The sequence below is a fragment of the Phaeodactylum tricornutum genome, chromosome 15 (assembly GCF_000150955.2).
Source record: "Phaeodactylum tricornutum CCAP 1055/1 chromosome 15, whole genome shotgun sequence".
In the NCBI taxonomy this organism is placed as follows: domain Eukaryota; phylum Bacillariophyta; class Bacillariophyceae; order Surirellales; family Neidiaceae; genus Phaeodactylum; species Phaeodactylum tricornutum.
In genome coordinates, this window is record NC_011683.1 from 84805 (window position 1) to 106788 (window position 21984).

The 21984-nt window shown below is 50.3% G+C and overlaps 10 protein-coding genes across 10 annotated transcripts; 5 read left to right on the forward strand and 5 right to left on the reverse strand.

Annotated features, from left to right (window-relative positions):
- Positions 1-2825: 2825 nt before the first annotated feature.
- On the forward strand, positions 2826-4698 carry PHATRDRAFT_47802 (predicted protein; the record flags this gene model as incomplete). Its single annotated transcript, XM_002182118.1, has 1 exon — positions 2826-4698. Exon 1 carries the CDS (start codon positions 2896-2898, stop codon positions 4696-4698), a length of 1803 nt encoding a protein of 600 aa, XP_002182154.1. The 5' UTR covers positions 2826-2895.
- An 85-nt stretch (positions 4699-4783) lies between these two features.
- On the reverse strand, positions 4784-6001 carry PHATRDRAFT_47803 (predicted protein). The gene has a single exon (XM_002182284.1). It carries the CDS (start codon positions 5673-5675, stop codon positions 5073-5075), a length of 603 nt encoding a protein of 200 aa, XP_002182320.1. The 5' UTR covers positions 5676-6001; the 3' UTR covers positions 4784-5072.
- Positions 6002-6793: 792 nt separating this feature from the next.
- On the forward strand, positions 6794-7486 carry PHATRDRAFT_38107 (predicted protein; the record flags this gene model as incomplete). The annotated part of the gene is made up of 1 exon (XM_002182119.1): positions 6794-7486. One exon carries the CDS (start codon positions 6794-6796, stop codon positions 7484-7486), a length of 693 nt encoding a protein of 230 aa, XP_002182155.1.
- A 344-nt stretch (positions 7487-7830) lies between these two features.
- On the reverse strand, positions 7831-9328 carry PHATRDRAFT_38108 (predicted protein; the record flags this gene model as incomplete). Its single annotated transcript, XM_002182285.1, has 2 exons — positions 7831-8342; positions 8455-9328. 2 exons carry the CDS (start codon positions 9326-9328, stop codon positions 7831-7833), a joined length of 1386 nt encoding a protein of 461 aa, XP_002182321.1.
- Positions 9329-10624: 1296 nt separating this feature from the next.
- PHATRDRAFT_14444 (udp-n-acetylglucosamine n-acetylglucosaminyltransferase) lies at positions 10625-11167 on the reverse strand (the record flags this gene model as incomplete). The annotated part of the gene is made up of 1 exon (XM_002182286.1): positions 10625-11167. The coding sequence occupies one exon, from the start codon at positions 11165-11167 to the stop codon at positions 10625-10627; it is 543 nt and encodes a 180-aa protein (XP_002182322.1).
- A 680-nt stretch (positions 11168-11847) lies between these two features.
- PHATRDRAFT_47804 (predicted protein) lies at positions 11848-12476 on the forward strand. Its single transcript, XM_002182120.1, has 2 exons — positions 11848-11862; positions 12132-12476. Exon 2 carries the CDS (start codon positions 12153-12155, stop codon positions 12435-12437), a length of 285 nt encoding a protein of 94 aa, XP_002182156.1. The 5' UTR covers positions 11848-11862; positions 12132-12152; the 3' UTR covers positions 12438-12476.
- Positions 12477-13070: 594 nt separating this feature from the next.
- PHATRDRAFT_38110 (predicted protein) lies at positions 13071-13706 on the reverse strand (the record flags this gene model as incomplete). The annotated part of the gene is made up of 1 exon (XM_002182287.1): positions 13071-13706. The coding sequence occupies one exon, from the start codon at positions 13704-13706 to the stop codon at positions 13071-13073; it is 636 nt and encodes a 211-aa protein (XP_002182323.1).
- Positions 13707-14367: 661 nt separating this feature from the next.
- Positions 14368-16498, reverse strand: PHATRDRAFT_47805 (predicted protein; the record flags this gene model as incomplete). The annotated part of the gene is made up of 2 exons (XM_002182288.1): positions 14368-15452; positions 15532-16498. 2 exons carry the CDS (start codon positions 16496-16498, stop codon positions 14368-14370), a joined length of 2052 nt encoding a protein of 683 aa, XP_002182324.1.
- A 520-nt stretch (positions 16499-17018) lies between these two features.
- PHATRDRAFT_38112 (predicted protein) lies at positions 17019-19058 on the forward strand (the record flags this gene model as incomplete). Its single annotated transcript, XM_002182121.1, has 1 exon — positions 17019-19058. One exon carries the CDS (start codon positions 17019-17021, stop codon positions 19056-19058), a length of 2040 nt encoding a protein of 679 aa, XP_002182157.1.
- A 1308-nt stretch (positions 19059-20366) lies between these two features.
- On the forward strand, positions 20367-21713 carry PHATRDRAFT_38113 (predicted protein; the record flags this gene model as incomplete). The annotated part of the gene is made up of 1 exon (XM_002182122.1): positions 20367-21713. One exon carries the CDS (start codon positions 20367-20369, stop codon positions 21711-21713), a length of 1347 nt encoding a protein of 448 aa, XP_002182158.1.
- Between the last annotated feature and the right edge of the window lie 271 nt (positions 21714-21984).

Sequence of the window (21984 nt, forward strand, 5' to 3'; positions counted from 1 at the left end):
TGTTTGTTCACTTCCTTTTAGCTATTTTGAAAAGGAATGCGGTAATGATTAAAGTCTGTGTTTTCGTTTCGGCGGGTTCGCTCCATTTGCAAAACTCCATCCGACGCCAGCGAACGCAGCCAATATCCCATTTTTTTACAACGAAGTTCGCTGGCGCTTGGGCCCCCCTTCCATATCAGAGTCTCCGTTATCAGACTCTGGAGGCGAATGATACGGTCCCGGATGTATACCTCCCTCAGCTCCCTGAATGGAATAAGGATTCTGTTGATGATGCTGTTGTTGTTGATAGTAGTGCTGCCATGCCTGTTGATGTTGTAAATGCTGCTGGTGATGACCAGCTATGGATTCGTCGGGCACGCTTCGGCGATGTTGCGCGGCAGCTGCTTCCCCAGCGGTGACGTGTGGATGCATCATCTCCCCAGAATGCTGTGGCGCACCCATGGCATACATAGGCCAATGCCCATGCTGAGGGGGCGGAGGCATATACTGATGGCGCTGTTGTTGCTGCATTTGGTGGAAAAAGTACTGTTGATGCGATTTCGCTTGGCTTTGCTGATGGTGGTGGTGTGGCATGGAATACGGAGGATAGTACGGAACGGGCGGTATATTCGGGTCCATCACTTGCGGTTGGCCATGCATATAGTGTGGAGGTATGGGTTCCGGCGGAGTTTCCATTGCTTGTCCATCTCCTCCTTCGTAATCTGCAAGTTCCAACCAATGGATAGTTGATCCAGCACTCGAAACCTTTGCCAAGAAAGTGCGACTTTCCGCAATGTCATTGATGTCGTCCGTATCCCCGACTGCCTCGCTTGTAATCGTGTCTGATCCCACAGCTGAGTCGACCGGACTCGAGGCAACCTCTTTAGGTTTTTCTGTACTCGCCGGTGACGACACATTTTCTTTCGACTCCCCCTTGTCTGCATTTCCCGTTGAGTCCCCTCCCTCCAAATCTTCTAATTTCTTTGAAGTCCCCGCCACAATCGTACTCGGATCTGTCTGATCTGCTGCCGAAAGAAGTACGTAAACGGTGCACCATGGCAGTTGTCGATGTTTGTGCCGATCCCGACAAAAGTTTTTGGTTCGATTCGTTCTCTTACAGGCCGCACAAACTGGCGTTTTCGAATCAAACGGCTTCTGCACCTGAAATGCTTGCCACTGTACCATCCGTAACGTCATGGGAGTGTCCATGTACTTTCCATTTTCGTCGGTACAGGTTTCGTCAATTGTGATACAAATATACGCTGTTGTCCAGGGAGCCGAGGTGTGGGTATTTCGTACCCGACACATATCTTTGGTCTTGAAATTCTTTTTGCATTTTTCGCAGACTGGTAAGCGAGAGTCCGGGAATTTGACGTTCAACGATTGCTGAAACCCCGGTGGCGTAAACGTCAGTATATTCTGTAGCAAAAAGAGGCCATCCACGAGTTGGCGTATGGTGTCAGGTGTGAACTACGACGGACAAGAGTCTATGGAGAGCACATGTTTTCGTTGTCACTTACCCCGTGTGATGTAGCCTGCGGAAACATCATTTGCTGCCAAATCATAAGGACGGACAAACAAAGAAACAATATTGTGTGAGTGACAAGGTGTTCATTCCCCTGATACACGGTCGCCTCGGTCCCCGTTTGGTGACGGTTACGTTTCCTAGAGCTGGTTTCGGCCATCATAGGCTGCGGTGTGTCGGAAGGAGTCGATAAAGATACTGAGTGGCACTGACGGCCAGACGATCACGACGGTATCCTGCACCTATTGGAAGCAACGAATGGTCCGGAAAACGGCTGTCTCCGACGATCTGATCTATTGAGTCTCCCCCTTTGCCGAACCTATTCGTTTGCTAGACGACCGTAGGATAAAAGATCTGAGCTCCCGTTACCGACGTTTGGAATTCCACGTCGCAGGCTACGTCCTAAGCCTCGCGCGAGGAAAGCGGTTCCCTTTTCTCGGAGGAGCGACGCAGGTTCTCTCAATTCCTGAACAACACAAATAGTAACCAACCTTCGTATCCGTCCGAAACGTTGAGTACGGTGGCAACCCCGCCATCATGGCTTCCACTTTTGGCGAAACCTGGTATTCCAATTCGTTGCCACGGTCTCGTGTGTCGGAAGCAGCCGCACAATTTTGGGTGACCGCCGATGCTCGCTGGCGACTCGGGGGCGAAACGTCGGTCCGGCCTTTTTTTGTGTGCGCTGCGGGTGCGTGTGGCTGGGGCGACTTGCTGTTCCTACTTACTGTTTCGTCCGGGCTGCGGTATTTTTTTCGCCAACTACCGCACGAACTCTGCGCGTGGGGCGACGTCATGACTGCACAAACCCGGATTGGCCGGCTTCCTCCGTGCCACCGCGACGCCGTCGTCCGCGAGTTGCCGGGTCTCCCCACGACCCGAATGGAGTCGAAGGAAAAACGTCAGTGAGCGAGGCTCACGCGACCAGAAGCGGTTCTTTTATGTGACGCTATGCCTATACCACCGTATACATACGGATGCGCGAACAGAAGCCAGGTCTCGTGCGAAAAAGTTCGAATGGTGTCGCAGGCGAGGGAATTCTCCTATGGGGCGTTCGGTAGTCGAGTGTGTATATTGTTTGCGTGTGTATCACACACACTAGTAGCTTGCGTTCGAAGGCGGCGGATTTCCAGACTTGCCGAAACACAGTCCTAATTTACTGTTACTTACATTCCAAAAATAGACTCGGTTGACAGTGAGTAGACGGACAAGCACACAAACCCCCAACCCTCAACCCCGAGTGACAGGCAGTGAATGGAATAGGTAGGTAGGTAGGTAATAGCTGAAACTAACAGTAAAAGGTACACTTGTTCGAGCCCCCCACCCCGCACACAATTGACGGCAACGGCTAGTCTCGACAACGGCATTTCCTCGCCTTCCAATGCGCACGCAGAATGTCGGTGGTTCCTGTCAACGAAGGCAAGCTTGTGGGAGGCTTGACGGAAGATCATTTGCGACATCGACACGCAATGAATGACGATCATGACCGTACCAAGGCAACCGAAGGACCCGTGCCGTATGGGTTTAAAGTCAACGACATTGGCATTGACGACAAGTTAACGTCGACCGAGCTCGAAATGCAGCCACTGCATTTAAAGGAAAGTGATGGAAACTTGGAAGAGGATGAACGAATACTGTATCCGATCACCGTCGGTACTACTAGTATGTACGAGGGCTGGAGAAAAACCTTGGACGATTTTCTCTTTCCTCCACATCTACCCAGAAGTTGTCAATTACTGCGACCGGAAAATATTGCCGTGCCAGCGTGCTACCTGCTAGTGGGGCTTCTGCAAGGTCTTTCTTCACCACTGATTAATGTGTTTCCGCTGGATCTGGGTGCCACAGAAGCTCAGCAGACGACAATTTCGTCGATCCGATCTCTACCCGCATCCTTCAAGCTCGTCTTTGGGTTTATGAGCGACAATATCCCTATCGCAGGTTACCGAAGAAAACCGTACATGCTGATGGGATGGCTTCTGGCTAGTCTATCACTTTTTTCGCTCATTCTTGGTTCCAATCTGAACATTACCCCCCGCAATGCCGGTTGCTTCGAGTCCCAAGCCAGCGACAGCGATTCGCCGACGACACTGCCAGCGGACGCACCTTCTATACCCTTTTTCTCCGTCGCCCTCTTGGCCTTCGGCACCGGCTTTTGGCTCGCCGATGTCATGGGTGACAGCATTGTCGCCGAAAAAGCCAAACTGGAACCACCGGAAAGCCGCGGATCCGTACAGTCCAGCTGCTACTCGTACCGATTTTTCGGAATCATGGTGGCGGCGCCCTTGTCCACGTACCTGTACGCCACGTACGGGCCCCGGGCGGTGCTCCTGCTCCTCGCCACACTGCCCTTGTGTATCTTGCCTTTGGTCTACCTGCTCTTTGAAGTGGAGAACGCTCCGGTCAGCTCGACGGCCGACCAGTGTCGTGAAATTTGGCGGACCGTCTGCAGTCGAGCTGTTTGGCAGCCCATGGGATTCGTTTACGTGTACAATCTTATGCAAGTGAGCAACGCTGCGTGGCGAGAGTTTCTCGTCACCTCCTTGCGGTTCACATCGTGTCAACTCAATCTGATCCTCATTGTGGCCTACGTGCTGTTGTACCTTGGGATTCTGGCCTACAAGTACTACATGATGGACTGGTCCTGGCGCAAAGTCTACTTCGTTACCACTCTACTGAACGGATTCTTCAGTCTACTCCAAGTCTTGTTGATTTACAACATTACCTTGGGTTTGTCCAGTTTTTGGTTCGCCCTCGGCGACGACGCCTTTGCCGAATTTATTGGTGGCATTCAGTTCTTACCGACCACGATTATGATGGTCCATCTCTGCCCCACCGGCAGCGAGGGTGCTTCGTACGCCATGTTTACGACCGTCAACAATAGCGCTCTGACCTTGTCCAGTGCCATTTCCACCCAACTGTTGCGCATTTGGGACGTGTCCCGCACGGCCTTGGCGGCGGGGGACTTGTCCGGCATGGTCCGACTGACCTACCTCACGACCGTGGTCCAAGTGGCAGCGATTGCCTTTGTTTCGTGGCTACCCCACACCAAGGAGGATCTGGTGCAATTGAACGAGCAGTCGTCCCGGAGTCGCGTGGGGGGTACCGTATTTTTGGTGGTCACGTTCGGCTCGATTCTGTACGCCGTGGGAGTGGGTCTGTTGAACATTGTGGCACCAGGATGGATGGGAGAATCGTAAGGTCGTCGCTATGCCACTAGTGGCGGTCCCATGCCGTCCCTGTAAACAAACCAAGATACATTCGTAGTAGCACTAGTCGTCGTGTAACCGAAACGGGAGGATTATCACGTATTAGGCTGCATGGATAAAGGCTTCTCGTTTCGTGTACCGATTTTGCCGGGCAATGCCGATTCGAAATTTCCGCATTCTTGGACCTGGTGCGGCACACGTCCAACACAGGCACCACCCAGAGCCTTGCCACGACCGCAGAGTGAGAGAATGTGGATAGAGGAAATTCAACAACACCAAAAACCATGGAACTATAATAATAATGATAGAAAAACAGAAACCAATAGTCTCGTCGCCACCATCCCCCACAGTAGTCGTTTTCGTATTTACTTCCCCCCGTATGACGGGAATCCCCCCACATCAGCGGACAGGGAGCTGGAGGATTCTCCCCGCAAGTAGACCCCTCCACTGGTCGTAAAACCGGGAATACTGTTTCCGACGACATCCTGGGATCGCCCGTACACGGACGGCAGTGCCTGCCGTTCCCCACACTTGTTCTCCATCAACGGCGAGACGGCAGCGGACGGTCCGTTGGGACAAAATATTTTATCGTTGACGTTCATGGGGGCGATTTCGCGGAGTTGGGCCCGGAGATCCTTGGGTGTGGAGATTTGCACGTCACCACTTTCCAATCGGGTCTGCCAGTCCTTTTCGCGGTTGGCGTAGGCGGAATAGGTCGCCGCCGCCGGTTCCACCGGCGAGCCCGCCACGATCGTGGCGACGGACACGACCGACGTTGTCAACGTAGCGAGCCAGGCGCGACGGGAAGACTCGGTCGTGGCGGACCGACGAGTACCACTCGGACGGGGCGTGGAAGGGTTCCGTAGAGGAACCAAGGCTCGTGTGGACGAAAGTGACAGCAAAAGGAGTGACGTGACGAGTAGAGCACCCGCGTCGGTCAGGCTTCCGAAAGACGCCGTCGTCTTCATTGTTGTTGTTGTTGTTGTTGCTGTTGTTGTTGTTGTTGTTGTTGTTGGTTCCGTCACTACTAATACCAAGAACTGGAGGTTTTTTTAATGTCGTGTGTGCGAACGAATAGGAAAAAGACTCTTTGGATCTCGAACGGACACGAACGAACAAGGGCCACAACGTAGTTTTACTTTGGGAAAGGTACGGTTGGATAATGTCGATTTTGGGGAACTGGCGACGATGCGATCCGGCCTTTTGGAGGTGTGTGTCGGTACGTAGGTTGGTGGTATGGAGATGCGTGAGAGTTATGTTTCACCAAATGGAACGGCCAAAGCAAACACGAATGCGAAGGTAGGCTCATCCGCATGGGAATGGGGAGGGGGTCGACCAATTGCGTTCCGGTACGGAAAGCGAGACGACTTCCACCCACGGCGGGAGTGTTCCGATTGGCGTACTGCAATACGGTAGAGGGACCGTGTGGCGCCCGACACGTCAACGTTACTGGACACGTCAGACGCATATGTCTGTACGACAATAATACCTTATAGTAGAGGTGTCCAGATTGCCCCCGCAGCCCTAGCACTAGCTAGGGCTAGTGTAGTTCAGAGTAATTCTCCGTGGTCCGTAGGAAACTGCCGTGATGTATGTATGTATGTATGTATGTATGTATGTATGTGTTGCGTTTCGTGTTCCATTCCAATCCAGAATTCCTTCGAACACTTTTCGGTGTACGCCCTCCTCTGTTTACCGGATCGCACACCGTCAGTCAAGAGTCAAATTCACAGTCCGCAGCGATCCGCTCGAGCGAGCGAGCGGATCGCTGCGTCCGAGTCGGACGCTTTCTTTTTTGTCTACTAGAAAAGAATTCGTCCTCTCGAGAGCACGAGAGCGCCGACTCACAGTCCCATTGCCTACCTTCCCCCCCCCTCCTTGCCTTGTGTGTTCTCTACCGCATTGAACACACTTCGCTCTCTTACCAAATTGGATTTCCTATACTCTATCGACACGCATTGCCAGTATAATTAGTTAGTTAGTTTGACAGACAGACAGAAGAATGTATCGACCTCCCGCACGCCTCTTGTCTCGCACCCTTCGTTCACCACGATGGCATCGCACACGCCTGGCACGACGCGGAATGATGATGATGAGTCCGGATCAGCGACCACCCAAACCGTGTCTACTCTGGTTGGGCACGTCCGCCAACGAACAAGACTCTCCCGTCCCATCCCGCAACGATGGTACCTCCTCACCGACCCAACGGCCTCCCTTGCTGTTGCCCTTTCCCGCTTCCGCCCAACCCAACGTGTACACGGCGGACGACTTTTACCAAACCGTACAGGCACATTACGAGTCGGAAGCACACTTTGTGGGTGGCATGGGGGAATCCGACCCGGGAGTGTACGTTCTCTCCACCGACGACGATCTTTTGCGTCAACACGGACCACTCCTACGCGACGGCATGGCTCGTGTACACGCCGCACGCCACGGTGTACCCTTTTATCTCTGCACCACCGGGCTCGGCAACGACACGGATTGGTCCGTGCCGTTGGAAGCCTTGGCCCATAGCAACAATAACCACAACACCACGATACAAGTCAGTCTGTACGGATCCAACCCGGCCGAATACGCCCGGGCCGCCGGCATTGCGGACGGTCGACGAGCCTTTGCACAAGTGTGTGCCTTTCTCGTGGCCTGTCAAGAATTGCGGATACCGACCGAAGTGGCCGTCGTGCCGGAGTACGCCAAATCCGCCCGGGAGCTCGCACTCACACTCGGTGCGCAACAAGTACACGTCTACGAACCAGTCCCGTCCATCCCGGAGCACTCCTAGTCCCACTCGTTGTCGTCAGTATCGACTGCTGTTTTTTGCTTTTGGTTAAACGGCCAAAACCACATACTCTATAGTGTAACACACACACACCAATGTGCACGGCACTATAATTCTAGCGGCACAAGGTGACGGTCTACCGATAGGGGCGAATGGGCTTCACCATTCGTCGTTGCGCCGTGCTGGCAATCTACGGCAGTTGATTCGCAACCATGGGAATTTGGGGAAACCGTTTGTTATATATTTTTTTACGCTCGGCTCCGTTAGTCTCGTTATTTTCTCTCTCAACACACGTATTGGGTCTTGGCTGCCTCTGGTTCGTTGGATTCATCACCCGTTCCTTACCATTAGTTCGCACGGCACTCGGTACAGCACGGGCAGATCACGTTCGGATTGGGTTCGACGCAGTCGGCAATCAAGGAACGGAGGACACCACCATTGACGTCCGTCTCGAGCAACTCACACACGGACGCGGGCATGACTCCGGAAATAGACGTTTCGTACAGCGTAAAGGCCACCAAGCCCGAAAAGCCACCCACCGCCGCCGGGACGGTCCCGGTAAACCCATTGTCGTGCAACTGCAAAAATTCCATGGCGGGATAAACACCAATGCCGTTGATGGAACCGGTAAATTGGTTGTTGTTGAGATCCAGCTGGGTCAGCGTACTCAAACTCAGCAATTCGGAACTCAACGTGCCCGTCAACGCGTTAAAGTCCAAGTCCAAAAAGATGAGATTGGTGAGAATGCCAATTTCGGTGGGAATAGGACCAGTCAGTCCACCACGTTCCATCCCCCAAACAGCCAAATCGGTCAAGAGACCCATTTCGGTCGGGATCGTACCCACCAAATTGTTCGATTCTGACAAAAAAGCGAGCAAAACGTCGCCAGAGTGAGTACACCAATGTGGGCGTAGAAAGGCACCAATGTACGGCAAACAAAAGTTTTGTGGCTTCCTCGACCTTGCACGTACCGAATTCCACTTCCGAGACGCAGCCAGTAATACACGAAATTCCAGCCCAATCGCATTCAGACACCCCGCTCAAAAAGCGCTGCTTGCCCACAAAGGGATCTTCTGCGCCACAGATATCGGTGGCGGCCTCGTCGCCCGAACACTGGAACCAGTCCGGACCACCAGTGGAGAAATACATGACCGCCATCGACCAGCGCTGGATAAGCTTGTCATCGTCGGGGCAGATACGGAATTCGTCATCTTCAATCAACCACTGTGTGGCGAGTCCTTGGGATGAGGTACCGTCGCGAATCAAGACGGGATCAGCAACTGCATCAAGAATGGAGAGAATGGCCTGAACGCGGGATTCCGCGGAAATCCCACAGCCAGCAAATGTGGGGACCATTGTCGGCGGTTCCGTCGTGGGAGCTGTAGTGGACGGGCTGTTCGAGGGTGTTGTCGTCGGAATTGCTGAAGGGAAGCTACTGGGTGCAGCAGTGGGATCCCCAACTTTCATTGTGGGCATCGACGAAACGGTAGGCGACACACTAGGATTGTCCGATGCGCTGGGAGATTTGGAATCCGAAGGAGCATTCGAAATATCCATACTCAAGTCAATGATTTCCGAGCGTTGAATTGCCGCCATGAATGCCTTGATTTCCGCCTGTTCTACATCCAGTTCCGTTTCCAACGCCTGCTGTGAATCCATCAAGTCTTCGAGAGTCAGCACTGGATTTTCAGCAACCATTTTAAAAAATCTGGCGTATTCGCCATTGAATGAACCAACGGAATCCTTGTCGGCAAAGTTACGGATGCGACTGGCCGATTCACGGAGGTTGGTCGCCAAGGAAAGCTGCGGCACAAGGCCAACAAGCGCAAAAGTAGAGAACTTCATGTTTGTGTTGCTGAGTCTGCTTTGCCAAGATTTGCTCCTGAAGATTTGTGAGCTTTGAGAGAGAGAGAGAGCTTACACTTAGTTCCCCAAGCAGATTATGGGTACTCCGCATGAGTCCCATTGCAATTTTACATTCCCATGGCATTGGAATTATGATTTTCCAAAAGCTTTCTGTGGAAAATGCTAAACTTTAGGTTGCACATCAATGAATCGCGGGCGGAAAAAATGGGATCGTTCCGAGTCACCTCGTTTCCTACTAGGAGATTGAGACACACATGGTTTAAGTCTAAACTTCATTCACGACAATTGATTTCGTTCCTCAATATCACTAGATGTAGCGCGGCAGCTCCCCTGATTGAGGGGTTTAGCGTTCGTGGCAAACTGACTCGGGTCGTGACGGGAACAACAAATTGCATTCCGAACCTGATCCACATTCCCGGTTCGATCACAGTACATAGCAAATCGAGACCGATACTAGTCAGACTATTTTCATTGCGTAGCGGAGTCTCTATTCAAACGCACCGCCATTACAATGATAAGATCCCTACTGAGTCGAACAGTACGGCCTTGCAGCGTAATAGAACGACATTCCATTGTTGCCTCCCGCACTTGCGCCGTGTCGTGGTTTTCGTCAGTTCCCGTCAACCCATCCTCTGAACCCGACACAAACGTCCGGCAAGTGCAAGTGACCCATCAAAAGGGAGTGGCACCCGCCGCTCAGATTGGTACCACAGGTGCGTTTGTCTTGGAGAAAGTATTCGCGTATCAACGGCACTTCGAAGGAAGTGTTACGCTGAAAAAAAGCAAATGTCGACGAAGATTGTTGTTTGGCTTCCAAATACGTTGACTGTGAGCTCATTCTTGTTTTTGCTCTTAGATTCTACAAAACCGGTGCAAGCCGAAGCATGTGGAGATGATATCGTCGACGATGAAATGGAACAGGAAGAAATGTTTGTGGAGCCGCACGAGTCGTTCGCGTTTCGCGTCAAGGAATGGGGTGGCCCCCGACGCGGCGGTCGGCTGCCAGAACCAACAAGGTTTGGGGACTGGGAACGGAAAGGACGTTGTACAGATTTTTGAAACGGAAAACAGCCACGTCTATTAAGCAGCTCAAGTGGCTTACACGGATGCGAGCGTTGACGCTTTGCTCATATTCTGTGAAACGGCCAAATTTACAGCATGCTCCAGTAAGTCTCCTATCGAAGGCCTTGGTTACTACGACAGCTTTACCACCCTTTCGCGTTTACAGTTAAACCATTCAATACATTACTATTTTGTCGCCTCTATCTTATCCATCTAATTGGGTACAAAGGAGGATCCCAAAACGGACATGGGAAATTTGCGATGCAAATCAGGCCAGTGTACGATGAAGATATCTACCCACGCATACAGCAACTTGCCCGTCAAAGAAAGCGTCTGTACTCGGCAAAAGCTTTCGCAAAAGATGATTCGTCCTCCCATGACGCAAAATATGCGTCCAATAAAGGCTGCCACTGCAATCGGCAAACAAGTGCCTGGACCATTGCAGAGTACAAGGTCGGGTCGGACCGCAAATACTAATCGAAAGGCATATACTGTTGCGTACAAGGTTGATCCCACACTACTCGCATAGGACTGGCCAACTTCCCGTGAACGAGGAATGTCGTAAATAGTCACTGTCGTGCTACAGTCCGAATTTTGTTGCTGCACACGAGACGCCGAAGTGGTATCCGTGGAGGCCTTCACGTACACAAGCTCGTAGCGGTCTCGATCTAAACGTTTACACAAGGCCAGTAGTTCCGTCGTGTGTCCACCGGATCCGAGGACGACCATCGTTCGTATCGGAGTCTTCTTTTTCATTTGGCGGCACCACCGTGAGGATGCCGCCGTTGGTCTTTGGCCATTGCGACGACTGCTTCGCGCGCTACCAACAATATTAAGTATTCGAACAGCAACGTAGCAGAATATCAGCAGAACCAATTGAATGAACGTTACAAAATTTCCGGAGAGGATACCTTTGGAGCTTTCGAAATCTGTTGCCATCGCGAACTTCTGGAGCAGTCGATCAATTCAAGAGGGAGCTTATCAGTATTGCAAATTTCTAGAGTGGTCGATTTCGTTGGCATATCTGTGTGTGCGTATGATTTGAGGAGAGAAACGCCGACCGCGCGAAAACAGCAACCAACAAAAGAGGCCGATTTATCACAACGCCACAAGCCCACCTTCTAATCGTGAGAAGTCAGGAAAAGTGGATTTCCATGGTCAGCATTTCGTTTTCCTGGCTTTGTGCCACATCGTGACCCCTTTTGGCCATCAAGGGTTTTTCTGGACAAGGAGACAAAAGAGTCTCGAAACAACAAGTACGTTATGGTAATCAGGTGTCTGTACTCTTATTTTGTATCACATTCACATTACAGTTAGGTATAGTCTGGCCATCACCGTTACCGCTTTTCCCTGTACTAAAACCCCACCTCCGGTAATGCTCCTGCTCGGCGCTGTCGAACATCTTCTTGCCGTCGGGTACGCCGCACTTGAGTACGCATCGCTGGATTAAGGTATGACGAGACCATGGGCGTTTGAACTGTAGTTTTGAAGCGGCATCGCATTAGACCCATAGGAGAGAGAGAGAGAGAGAAAGTTGGTTGTAGGACGACGAGAGGCGGAATGAAACTGCTAAGATCAAAACGAACGCCGCAGTATGCTATCAGGCAACGACCCGCGATGATGTTGGAGACCCGGCACAACCAGTTCATGCTGGAAATATTTGATATGAAGCTCTCGCCGGTAATCAGTTTCTCACTCTATCTTTTTCCCTATCTCATAGTATTTTTGTAACTATCGCACAATGGGAAAGCGCACGAAGAAGGTCGGCATTACCGGAAAGTACGGTACCCGTTACGGTTCCACGCTCCGAAAGCTGTTGCGCAAGATTGAGGTTTCGCAGCATTCAACTTACCGCTGCGTCTTTTGTGGAAAGGATTCCGTCAAGCGAACCTGTGTGGGTATCTGGGAATGCAAGACCTGTCGTAAGGTAGTGGCCGGCGGTGCTTACACCCTGTCTACCGCTAGTGCCGTCACGGTCCGGTCGAATATTGCGCGTCTTCGAAGAATGCAGACGGAAAACAACTAAGCCGTATCTTCCTATAATTCTAGAAAGAAGAAGCAAAGTACAGAATGGAACGCGATTAGGATCTGCCGCTGCGTTGTGAATAGAATGGCTTGTGTCTAGTCCTTTGATGATAGGAGTGAGAAATGACTGTAGAACTTGGGTGTAGTTGTTTCCTAGTCAAGTTAAAAAGTGGTAGACACCAGGCCACAAGCAGGAACCAGAACCATACGGTTGAGAATCTGTCGGCTTTTTCATCAGAATCTCGTATGAGCTCGCCTCGAGACTTTCATCCAATCCCCCCTGTCTCCACGGTTGAAAGCAAGCTTCCAACATTGTTTACTGCAAGTTCTCACTGTCACTGCTCTTCCTTCTGAAATTGGTCATCAAAACTACCAAATATTCCGTGTGGGATCCCAAGAGAGACGACAAGCCCAGTTGCTCATCACAACTATTTCGGTATTTTCAAAATTCAACGATACAATCTTGTCCACGACATGATGTTTGCCTCACTTGCTCTCGGTTTTCCGTTAACGAGACTTTCTCCGGAAGATGAGTCCTTGTACGAAAGATCTGGAGCTAGTTGCTCGAAGCTTACAGGGTAGGTAGCGGCCCTGCTGCTTCTCTATGAAAGGCCCATCGCTTGACCGCTTTGCGCTACATCCACTTGTGGAAAATCGATTGGATTCGGATCAAATCCAAAGGTGCTTTACCATACTTCTCCATTTCTTCGCCCGATATTCCCTTGACATAATTGGTAACAATAAGTCGCTCGGCGACAATCTTTGCAATGCATTGGCCTTTTGAATTTCGTTTGGCCGTTACTTGAATAGTAGACACTCCATCCACGTTGTCATCCTTGAGTTGCTCTTCCGGCGACTGTGGTTCGATAAAGAATCGAATGCCACCATCAATGCTGCTTTTTTTGGGCGTCTTTTTGCGCAGAAACTTGACTTCTACACCACGATCGTCGGTCGGAAGGTATGTCAGTGGCTGCACGGGTAGGACAGCGGCAAACGGAAATCTCTGACTGTACAAGGCGACCGCATCAAGAGCGGTGTCGAGTGCAACGTTGGGTAGCGTTTCTAAACGAACGCACAACAGAGTTTCCTCCGCCTCGAAGTCTGGATTCTCGATGCCTTGCAGCGCCGTCTCTGGGTAGTACGCATCGCGAAATCGATGTCTGGTCAAGGAGGTGAAACAGTCATTCCAGCGATACCTATCCATCAGGAATCCGTACGTCGAGGAACTTAGGCAGGCTAAACCGAGGAGAAACATTCGAAAAACACTCATTTGCTTTCCTAAAGAAACACAGAAGCAGTGGGCTTGACTATACTGCTGAGTAGAGCTTTCGCCGTAGCTATGGGAACCAATAGACTGAACGACGAACTAGTGATTTACTTTTTGCTTGACTGTGATTTAGTGTTTTTTTTGTATTTTTGACGTGTCGTTTTTGGGAGGGAGGCTGACGACGAGAGTGGAGCGTGCTCGGCATGGCTCTCTAGCTAGGGTTCCCGACAGAACATGCAGTTTTCAACAACAAAAAATACTACCTGTTTATGTTATGTACTAGTAAGATGGACACCTCATTGACGCCTTTTGGATTAATTTGCAACAAACAATTTCAAGGTCTGGCTAAAAAAAAGGCATGGATGGCTGGAATTATTTTGCCTCCGGCGCATCCCATCAGATTTATTTACATTTAGTCGTGTAGATATGTCTTTGTGAAAAGTAATGGATTCACAGTCTGCTAGGTTACATTCCAGTAAGAAACATTGAAGTCAAAAATGCCGCTAGCTTAAGGATCATTTCACAGTCAACTTCACTGTCGACAGGAGATGGTCTTAATTTTGAACCTTCATTACAACTAATTTACGCATGCATGAATACAAATGGCCATCCTAGTCGTTAAAGAAAACTTCATGTATTTATGTAAAAGTTGAAACATCGTGCACTACAATAAATTCTGACAGCACGGTGTACTGCCTTCCGGAACATTCGCGGAAACCTTTGTAACATTGTTCTTCTCCATGCCACCCTGGCAGCAAGGCGACAATTCTTCGTCAGTAATTTCGCTTTCATCTTCTTTTCCGCAACACTCTTCTTGACCTTCTTTAGTTTCTTGCTTTTTGGCTTTCAAAACGTCTTTTGCGTTGAAGGCAATATGACCGAACATAAGGCCAAGAACGACGCACATGAAAAGTGGTCCTGAATAGGTCATGACAACGAGCATGATGAAGTATCCCATTGTAAGCTGCAGACCGTAGATGCCGGACGAAATGAAGAGGCGCTTCCAGCCAACAGCAATAGACTGAACCAGATCACGACGACCTCGAATGACACCCTCAAGAGACATTCCAAAGAAAATCGATCCTACACATGCCGCAACCAACTTTCCAGGTGTACTGAGAACCCATTCGGGGAAGAGATAGATGACGCAGGTTGAGTCTAGCCAGTGGAAACCGTCCATGTACATGGACGTCCCACCGTAGCAGAACGGCTCTTCTTCGGAGGTGGTAAAGTTGAGGGCAAGCTCTTGAGCAACAACCCCAGGAGCAGTTGGCTGCCAGCTTCCCATGCAATTTTCATTCATGGCGAGACCCACCACTCCATCCTCGATGCAAGGTTCCATGGCTTTTGATGCTCGATTTCCAGAAGCTGACAAGGTTGCAGGGTCCAGGCAATACAACGAGTATCCTTCGTTAAGGTAACCTTGGGCATTTTGCGCTTCTGGAATGTCAAGGCAGCTCATCCAGCAATAGAAATTTGTCGAGTTGTTACAGACGCTTGCATCATCAACCATCTGAAGACGACGGCGATGTCGACGACTTGCTGACACGCCGAATGATCCGAAATTGTGATCGTTGATTTTTTGAGACCCCGCACCACAACCAATAGAAAGGGCTTCGTCGGTCTGGAGCGAGCCACCGCCGTACTTGTGTGTCTTGGAGCCGGAAAGCACCATTGCCTTTCGCATATCAGCAAAGGTCTTTGGCTCGGGGTCTTCTTGGATTATCGCGTTCTGTGGGACCAGATGCACTTGAATGAAGAAAAAGTATAGGTGCTTGTGAGGTGAATTCATTTCTCGTTCTATTCCCGTATAGACTGATTGACTTACTCATTCCGTACCAGGCACGTGCCGAACCACTGGGCATTTGAACTGCATGGTGAGTGGCATGGAGTTCCAAAGAATCCACGTTCTTCAGCCAATGCTGCGCTCCAGCTCCGAGCATGATACCAACCGAGTCAGGAGGAAAGACAGCGCGATGGAGCTTCCCATGAATGAGAACCGAAAAGTGCTCGCTTTCGCTGGTGTGAGAATTCCCACAGGCGAGACCCGGAACAAAAGACAAAAAGAGGCCTGCATCAGTGTGGACCTGGAGGACTTCCTCCATATCCGATGCTTGGGACATCCCGCTGGGAGCTTGTCTTTGTTGTTTGGAATAGAGATGGAAGTGCTCAAGGTGCGTAGAAGCTTTGACAATGGACGCGAGCGATGAGTAAGTTCCACCTTGAATATTTTGCAGAATAGGGGCAAGACTGTTGGGTAGGGCTGAAGAATCCCGGCGTAGACGGTCTACGGCAGACACGAAGCTTCGGGAAGCAACTGCAACGTTGTCGCGCAAGGATTCCATGGCTGCGGTCGTCTCCCTTCCGCATGCCTTTTCGAGACCTTCGACTGGAAGCTGCAAAGGAGTGCCTCCTACTGTAGCCGTAGCAAATGTGCTGCGCGTCGTCAATCCGTCAGAGAGTAGAGAAGTGTCAGCTCCCGAAACAGATTGGAACAACGACGAAGCGTCGCTGCTAGCGCAGCCGCACAAGCCACCCAAAGCAATTCTTCGAGATTCGGCAATATCAAAATCGTTGTGCTTCACATGATGATCAAGCTTCACAGCAATCATCCCTGTAGAACGAAGAGCTTCAGCAAGATCGTTGGTTCGGTGACCAAAAGATAGTTCTTCCACCGTGAAAGCAGGAACCGAGTGGAAGTCACTAACCGACGCTGTGTTTTGGCTAGCGAAGGTCACATGCGATTCGGAGAAAACTCCGGCAGCTAAAAGAACCGTACACAATCGGTTTGTCATCGTTCACAGCTCGTGAAAGTAGTAGTAGATGAGGCAATATAACAAAAGCACAAACGCGCCTTGATGAGTCTCTCGTGAAAGTTTATGGCTTGCTACCGGCCTGCTGATTCCCCTCCCCCCCTCAAAGATGACTGACAACGTTAGAATCAATCCTGGCAAATTTGATGACTCCGAAAAATTATTTCATCATTTATGCAATATTAATCGAATGCTATATTTTTATATAAAGTATGGTATTGAAGCTGTCCAGAGTGTTTATTGACCATTCCTCTGAACCCGGAGAGTCTTTCCGAATCCTGCACAGAGCTCAAAATCTGCAACACGATGTTTTTGGCGGAGTAGCCAAAGACCACTAGTACGTAAACTTTCTGTATACTATCGTACTATCTGGAAATTTAACACAAGCCACGTAAAGCAAGGCGTTCCAACGCCACTCTAGAAATGACCTTCGCTTCATAGTGAAACAAAAGAACGATTACAGTTCCGAAAGCTGCTTCTTTTGTGTTGTGTTGAATCAACAATGAATCTCTCTCTCGCCATTGCAACACTCGCCCTTTCTGCTCAGACAAGCATTGCTGTTCTCCGGAACGGCGCATTGTCAACGGATGTCTTCATCCCTACTAAGATTTCGTACCTGGCTCTCGTGGATGATTCCTCCTTCACGGAGTCTATCAAAAAGTCTATGATGGACGCCCTTCAAGAATCTGGTATGGTGTCGATCACTGACATTCCTGGAAAACAAGTCAAGGATAAAGCCCTCTCTTGGGACCTTCAAGCCTGTCTCCAAGATTCTGAGGCCGCCAAGGAGCATACCTTCCAGGATGGAACAGTTCGCCGTACACTTGCTACACATACCGTACCAGGTGGAGCCCAGAACATCGATCATCGCTCGGAATCGCCTTCTTGCGAGGCCTTCTCAAAAGCTGTCGACGACTTTCGTTCGAGTTCTGCCCAAGCCACTCAAGCTTTTGCCAAGCGACTTGGAAGCCTATTGGAAGAATCTGAAGATGTCCATCAAGATGGAGCCCTTCTTTCAACAGCTGAAGGATATGAATTTTCGGCGTTCTCTGACGTAGTGGAGAATGGGGAGCATTTGGAACATTTTCATTCCTACCAGAAAAACTCCAACCAGGCTTCTGAAGAAACCGTCGCCTATCACACAGATCAAGGCCTCTTTATTGCCTTTACACCTGGGCGTATGGTGCGGGACCAGCCCGGTCATGTCGAGATCTCTACCGGGTTCTTCATTGAACTTCCAAGTGGAGCACGTGTTCACGTCAAATTTGATGAAAACGATGATCTAGTTTTTATGCTCGGAGATGGCGTGAACCAGTACGTGAACCCCATGCTCCTCGACAAGACCCATGCTGCCGTCACCTTGTTACGAGCAACCCCCCATGCCTTGACTATGCCCGAACACTCGAAAAATGTAGCTCGTGTCTGGTACGGACGCATGGTTCTTCCGCCCGCGTCAGCTCTTCACCCCAAACATGGAAAATCTTTCGGGCTTCTCCGAGAAGAAATGATCGACGCATCTATCAACAATAATAATGAGCATGCTCTTAGTTTTGGGTGCTCTTCCTCTTCCATGACTGCCCGTCAACTTGAAGAGACATCCTGCGAAGAGGGTACCTTGCTATGCTGGCATCGCTGCATGGACATTGCAGAGGCTGGCGTGAGCCAAGAAATTTGCGCAGCCCAAAGCCTTGACCTGCAGTGCATCAACCCTCGTGGACAACTCTGGGACAACACCCACGGTGACTTCTTCCCTGGTTGCGCAGATGCCAATAGCACGGAATTGAATACTCCCTATCCATCCCTACCTGGAATTCCTCGAGACAATGGAACCTGCTCTACCGAGGAATGGGACGCGTTTGTCTCATCCGCAAATTTCAACAACTCATTTGAAGTGGGTAAGAATGGAATCTTTATGTGGGACGTTCTCGAAAGTGGCCAAATCAAGGGAAGACTCGCCTATAATGGCTTGCTTGGATATCTCGCGTTTGGCTTTGCGAACGTTGGGGGAAGTAAGAACGGAATGCACGGCGCTACAATTCTATTGGCAATCCCTGGCGATAACTATACTGCCACTGATGGGTTCGAGTTGGACGCTGGGCCCTCGGTTCAGGAATTCGTCATCAGCCCTGATCCTGCCAAGAGCTCGTTTCGCTTTTGGATGGATCCAGTCAACGATTTTGTCGCAACGGCTCGCCAGAGTTCGGAAATTGATTCTCGTAGTGTTGAGTCTACCGAGTGTTTCACTGCTCTCACCTTCCAAGCCACCTCTATCAATGGTATTCCCTTCGATCTCGAGGGAACGGACGAGCTAATTTGGGCCGCCAATGGTCAAGACTTCTTTGCAGGGTATCATGGGCCTGACGATCGTTCGCGTTTCTCAATCGACTGGTCTACCGGGGAGGCCTTGGCGAATACTGGAGAGACGGCCCCGCCTCCACCGGAAGAGGGAGATCCTGCCGAAACGTCTTCGGGATCTTTCTATGTATCCAAAACTGGTATCGCTTTAGTTGCAGCACTCATCTCCATTGCTGACTTCATTTAAAAAATATTACGTATAGCAAGTTTCACCAACTCAAGGAGTTTCCTTACTGTGAGGTAGCTGTCAAAATGCTCGTGTAGGAGCCATGGTATACCGAGTGTTATGTGTACTCGACTAGGACATCCGTTGACAGCAAAATGCATTTCGTCCGACGGAATTTCGAGACGACGATACGGCTAGTTTTTTCAATTTTTCAGTTTTACCGCAAAGTCATTTACCACGTTCATCCATGGCAAGGTTTTCGTAGACACTTGAGCGTACTTTTTTGAGGAAAACCGCTATTACGGCCTGAACGACATGAGAAAAATCGCTATTTCGGCCTAATCTGAAATTTCTAAGTACTTTAGATTGAGCGCAAAAAGGTTTTTACGTAAAATCCGCAATTAAAAAATAATCCAATGCTCGGTGTATGCTCTGTATTTCAGAGGTATCGCGCTGGCATGGACAAGCTACTTCCAACGGATTACCCACTGGAATCCAGCCACGCCTTTTCATATCAGGGTCCAAGCGTAGCCCACAAGACTAAACATCCCTAAGCATGAACATCGCCAGTATAACACAACAATGCCGCTATATCATATACAGAGCTTTGAATTATTTTCTAATTGCCAATTTTACTTAGAAACCGTTTTGCGCTCAATCTAAATCTACGGGGAAGGGGCATTCAGGAAGCGGCGATAGAAAGAGGAACAGAGAGCGAATGGGACACTATAGTAACGCACGCGAGTCGACTCTAGAATCACGCAGGTCAGTTCCCGTGCTGCATATCCGCTCACTGCGTGTTTGTTTTGTCTCACTAGAGTTCTTTGGGATCACCTATCTCTCTACTGGTAGACCCCCTCATTATATATTGACACATGTGTGATTGTGGATAAAATTTTCAAATGATCTATCGATAAATAGAAAGCCCTTTTCTGTCACGGAACGATTAGTCTCCATTTCGATTCTATACACCTTAAAGCACAGCCCCCCAATGAACAATCGGTTGTATAATAAAAATACCGTCGTCGTTCGTGACTCTCACAGAATCTGCGGACGCGCTTAGGGAACGAGGCGTCCCAAAGGAGTTTTTTGGCCTTCCTTCCCGGCAACTTGCCCCGAAGCCCGCCGGTGTTGGTGTCACGTCGGGATGGCGCCAACGTTGTTTTTCGCCCTTCAAACGAACACAACTTTCGATCGATCCGAGTAGTCTTGGAAGTCTTTGGGTGCTCTGCACAAATATCGCACTTCCGTCCTTCTTCCGACGAGTCTGGTTGTACTTGTAAGAGTCACTTGCGCATCAACGTAGCTGCTCGCCGACACTTCCCCACCATGTCGCAACGTGGTAGTCCTTCCCCACGAGTCGCCGAGGCCATTGGGCGCAGCCCTCATCACGAAGAGCGCCAAGAAGAAAAGGATCGTCCTCGTTTCCGCTTTGGGCTAGCGGTACATTCGCGACGAAAACTGACCCAGCTCGGGTCGCTTGCCGCGTACGTCGTTTTGGTAGCGCTAGGTTCGCTTTGTCTGACGTCTCGTCTCCACCTTCACACCTCGATGCCGGTGTCGAGAACATCTCCCACGTTGGATCTTACCATGGACGATACGAGTGCCACCAGTACTCTTCCCGAGGAGTCACCCGTGTCTCTGTGGCGTACACTGCTCCGAACAAATACCAAAGCCGTTGCTGCAAAGGAAAAGGCATCCGTATCCGTTCAACTCGCCCAGATGTCCAGCGAACCCTTGCCTCCAGGTGTCGTGGATTTGCCCCAAACCATCAAAAGTACCGAGATTCCTCCCACCAACAAGACATTGGTGGTAGTCCTGGGCGACTTGCGCTGCGGAGAAAACGCGTGGCAATCTCTCTACCGAAACGTGCTCGACGAAAACATGGCCGATCTCGCGGTCTTTTCCCAAGTACCCGTACAAGAAACCTACCGACACGCCAACGTCAGTATTTGGGAACGAGCCCGCCACGTCGAGATTGTGCCGCGGTACCACGATTGGGCTGATGCGATCGACCATTTGGCCGGAGAAAAGCTCTGGCGGGACGAGGTCCTGCAGCGCTACACTCCGCACACGCATCCACTCATGCTCGGGGGAATCCGCGGCTTTCAGTCGAGCGCGGCTATTGTCTTTTGGTTCCGCTGGTACTTGGCGCAACGCATCCGCACGTTGCAGTGGGCAACGCAGTATGATCGCTTCATCATTACCCGGACCGATCAGTACTACTCGTGTCCGTTACGTATGAATACGCTCCAGCCGGAGCGTATTTGGGTGCCTACGGGGCAGAACTATCGCGGAATAACCGATCGATTCTATATTGCCCCGGCCGATGTAATACTGGAAACTTTGGAAGTGTTTCCACTCTTTTTGCGACAACCAGACATCTTTGCCAACTTTACGAGCAGGCTTATGAATCCGGAAACCTTCCTGCGAACCATGTGGACGAAAGCCGGACTGTTGTCCCGGGTGTACCGATTTCGTCGAATCATGTTTACCTGCATGACTCCGATTGACACCACAAAATGGGGAGTCATGCGAGAGAAGGTTCAGGAAGGAGTCCATCTCAAGTACCCTGGGGAGTACACTGACTTGGCTGATATTTGTGAACGAGTTAACCATCCGGAACGGTACCCGTTTCCTTACCGGAAAGGTTTAGAGCGAGAAGATCTTCAATAGTTTGGGAACACTTTATATCTTTTTATGTTCTGCTACCAAATTATTGTTTGTGGTCCCAGTGTGTCGTATCGTCTTTGCATTGGTTGACACTGGAAGTAGGCGCCAATGCCAATAATTCTTTTGAGGAAATTTACAATTTCCGCCTTGAAAGGCAAAATCAAAATCCAGCCTAAACACAGATTTACTGACAATGAGTAACAAAAGGTGGGGCGCGAGTGCTTTCCTAATGTAAGCAATGAAAGCGCCCCCGGTCAAATATATTGTACTTGTT

Coding starts and splice junctions, on each gene's coding strand:
- PHATRDRAFT_47804 (XM_002182120.1), top strand. CDS start 12,153: ATGGGAAAGCGCACGAAGAAGGTCGGCATTACCGGAAAGTACGGTACC.
- PHATRDRAFT_47803 (XM_002182284.1), bottom strand. CDS start 5,675: ATGAAGACGACGGCGTCTTTCGGAAGCCTGACCGACGCGGGTGCTCTA.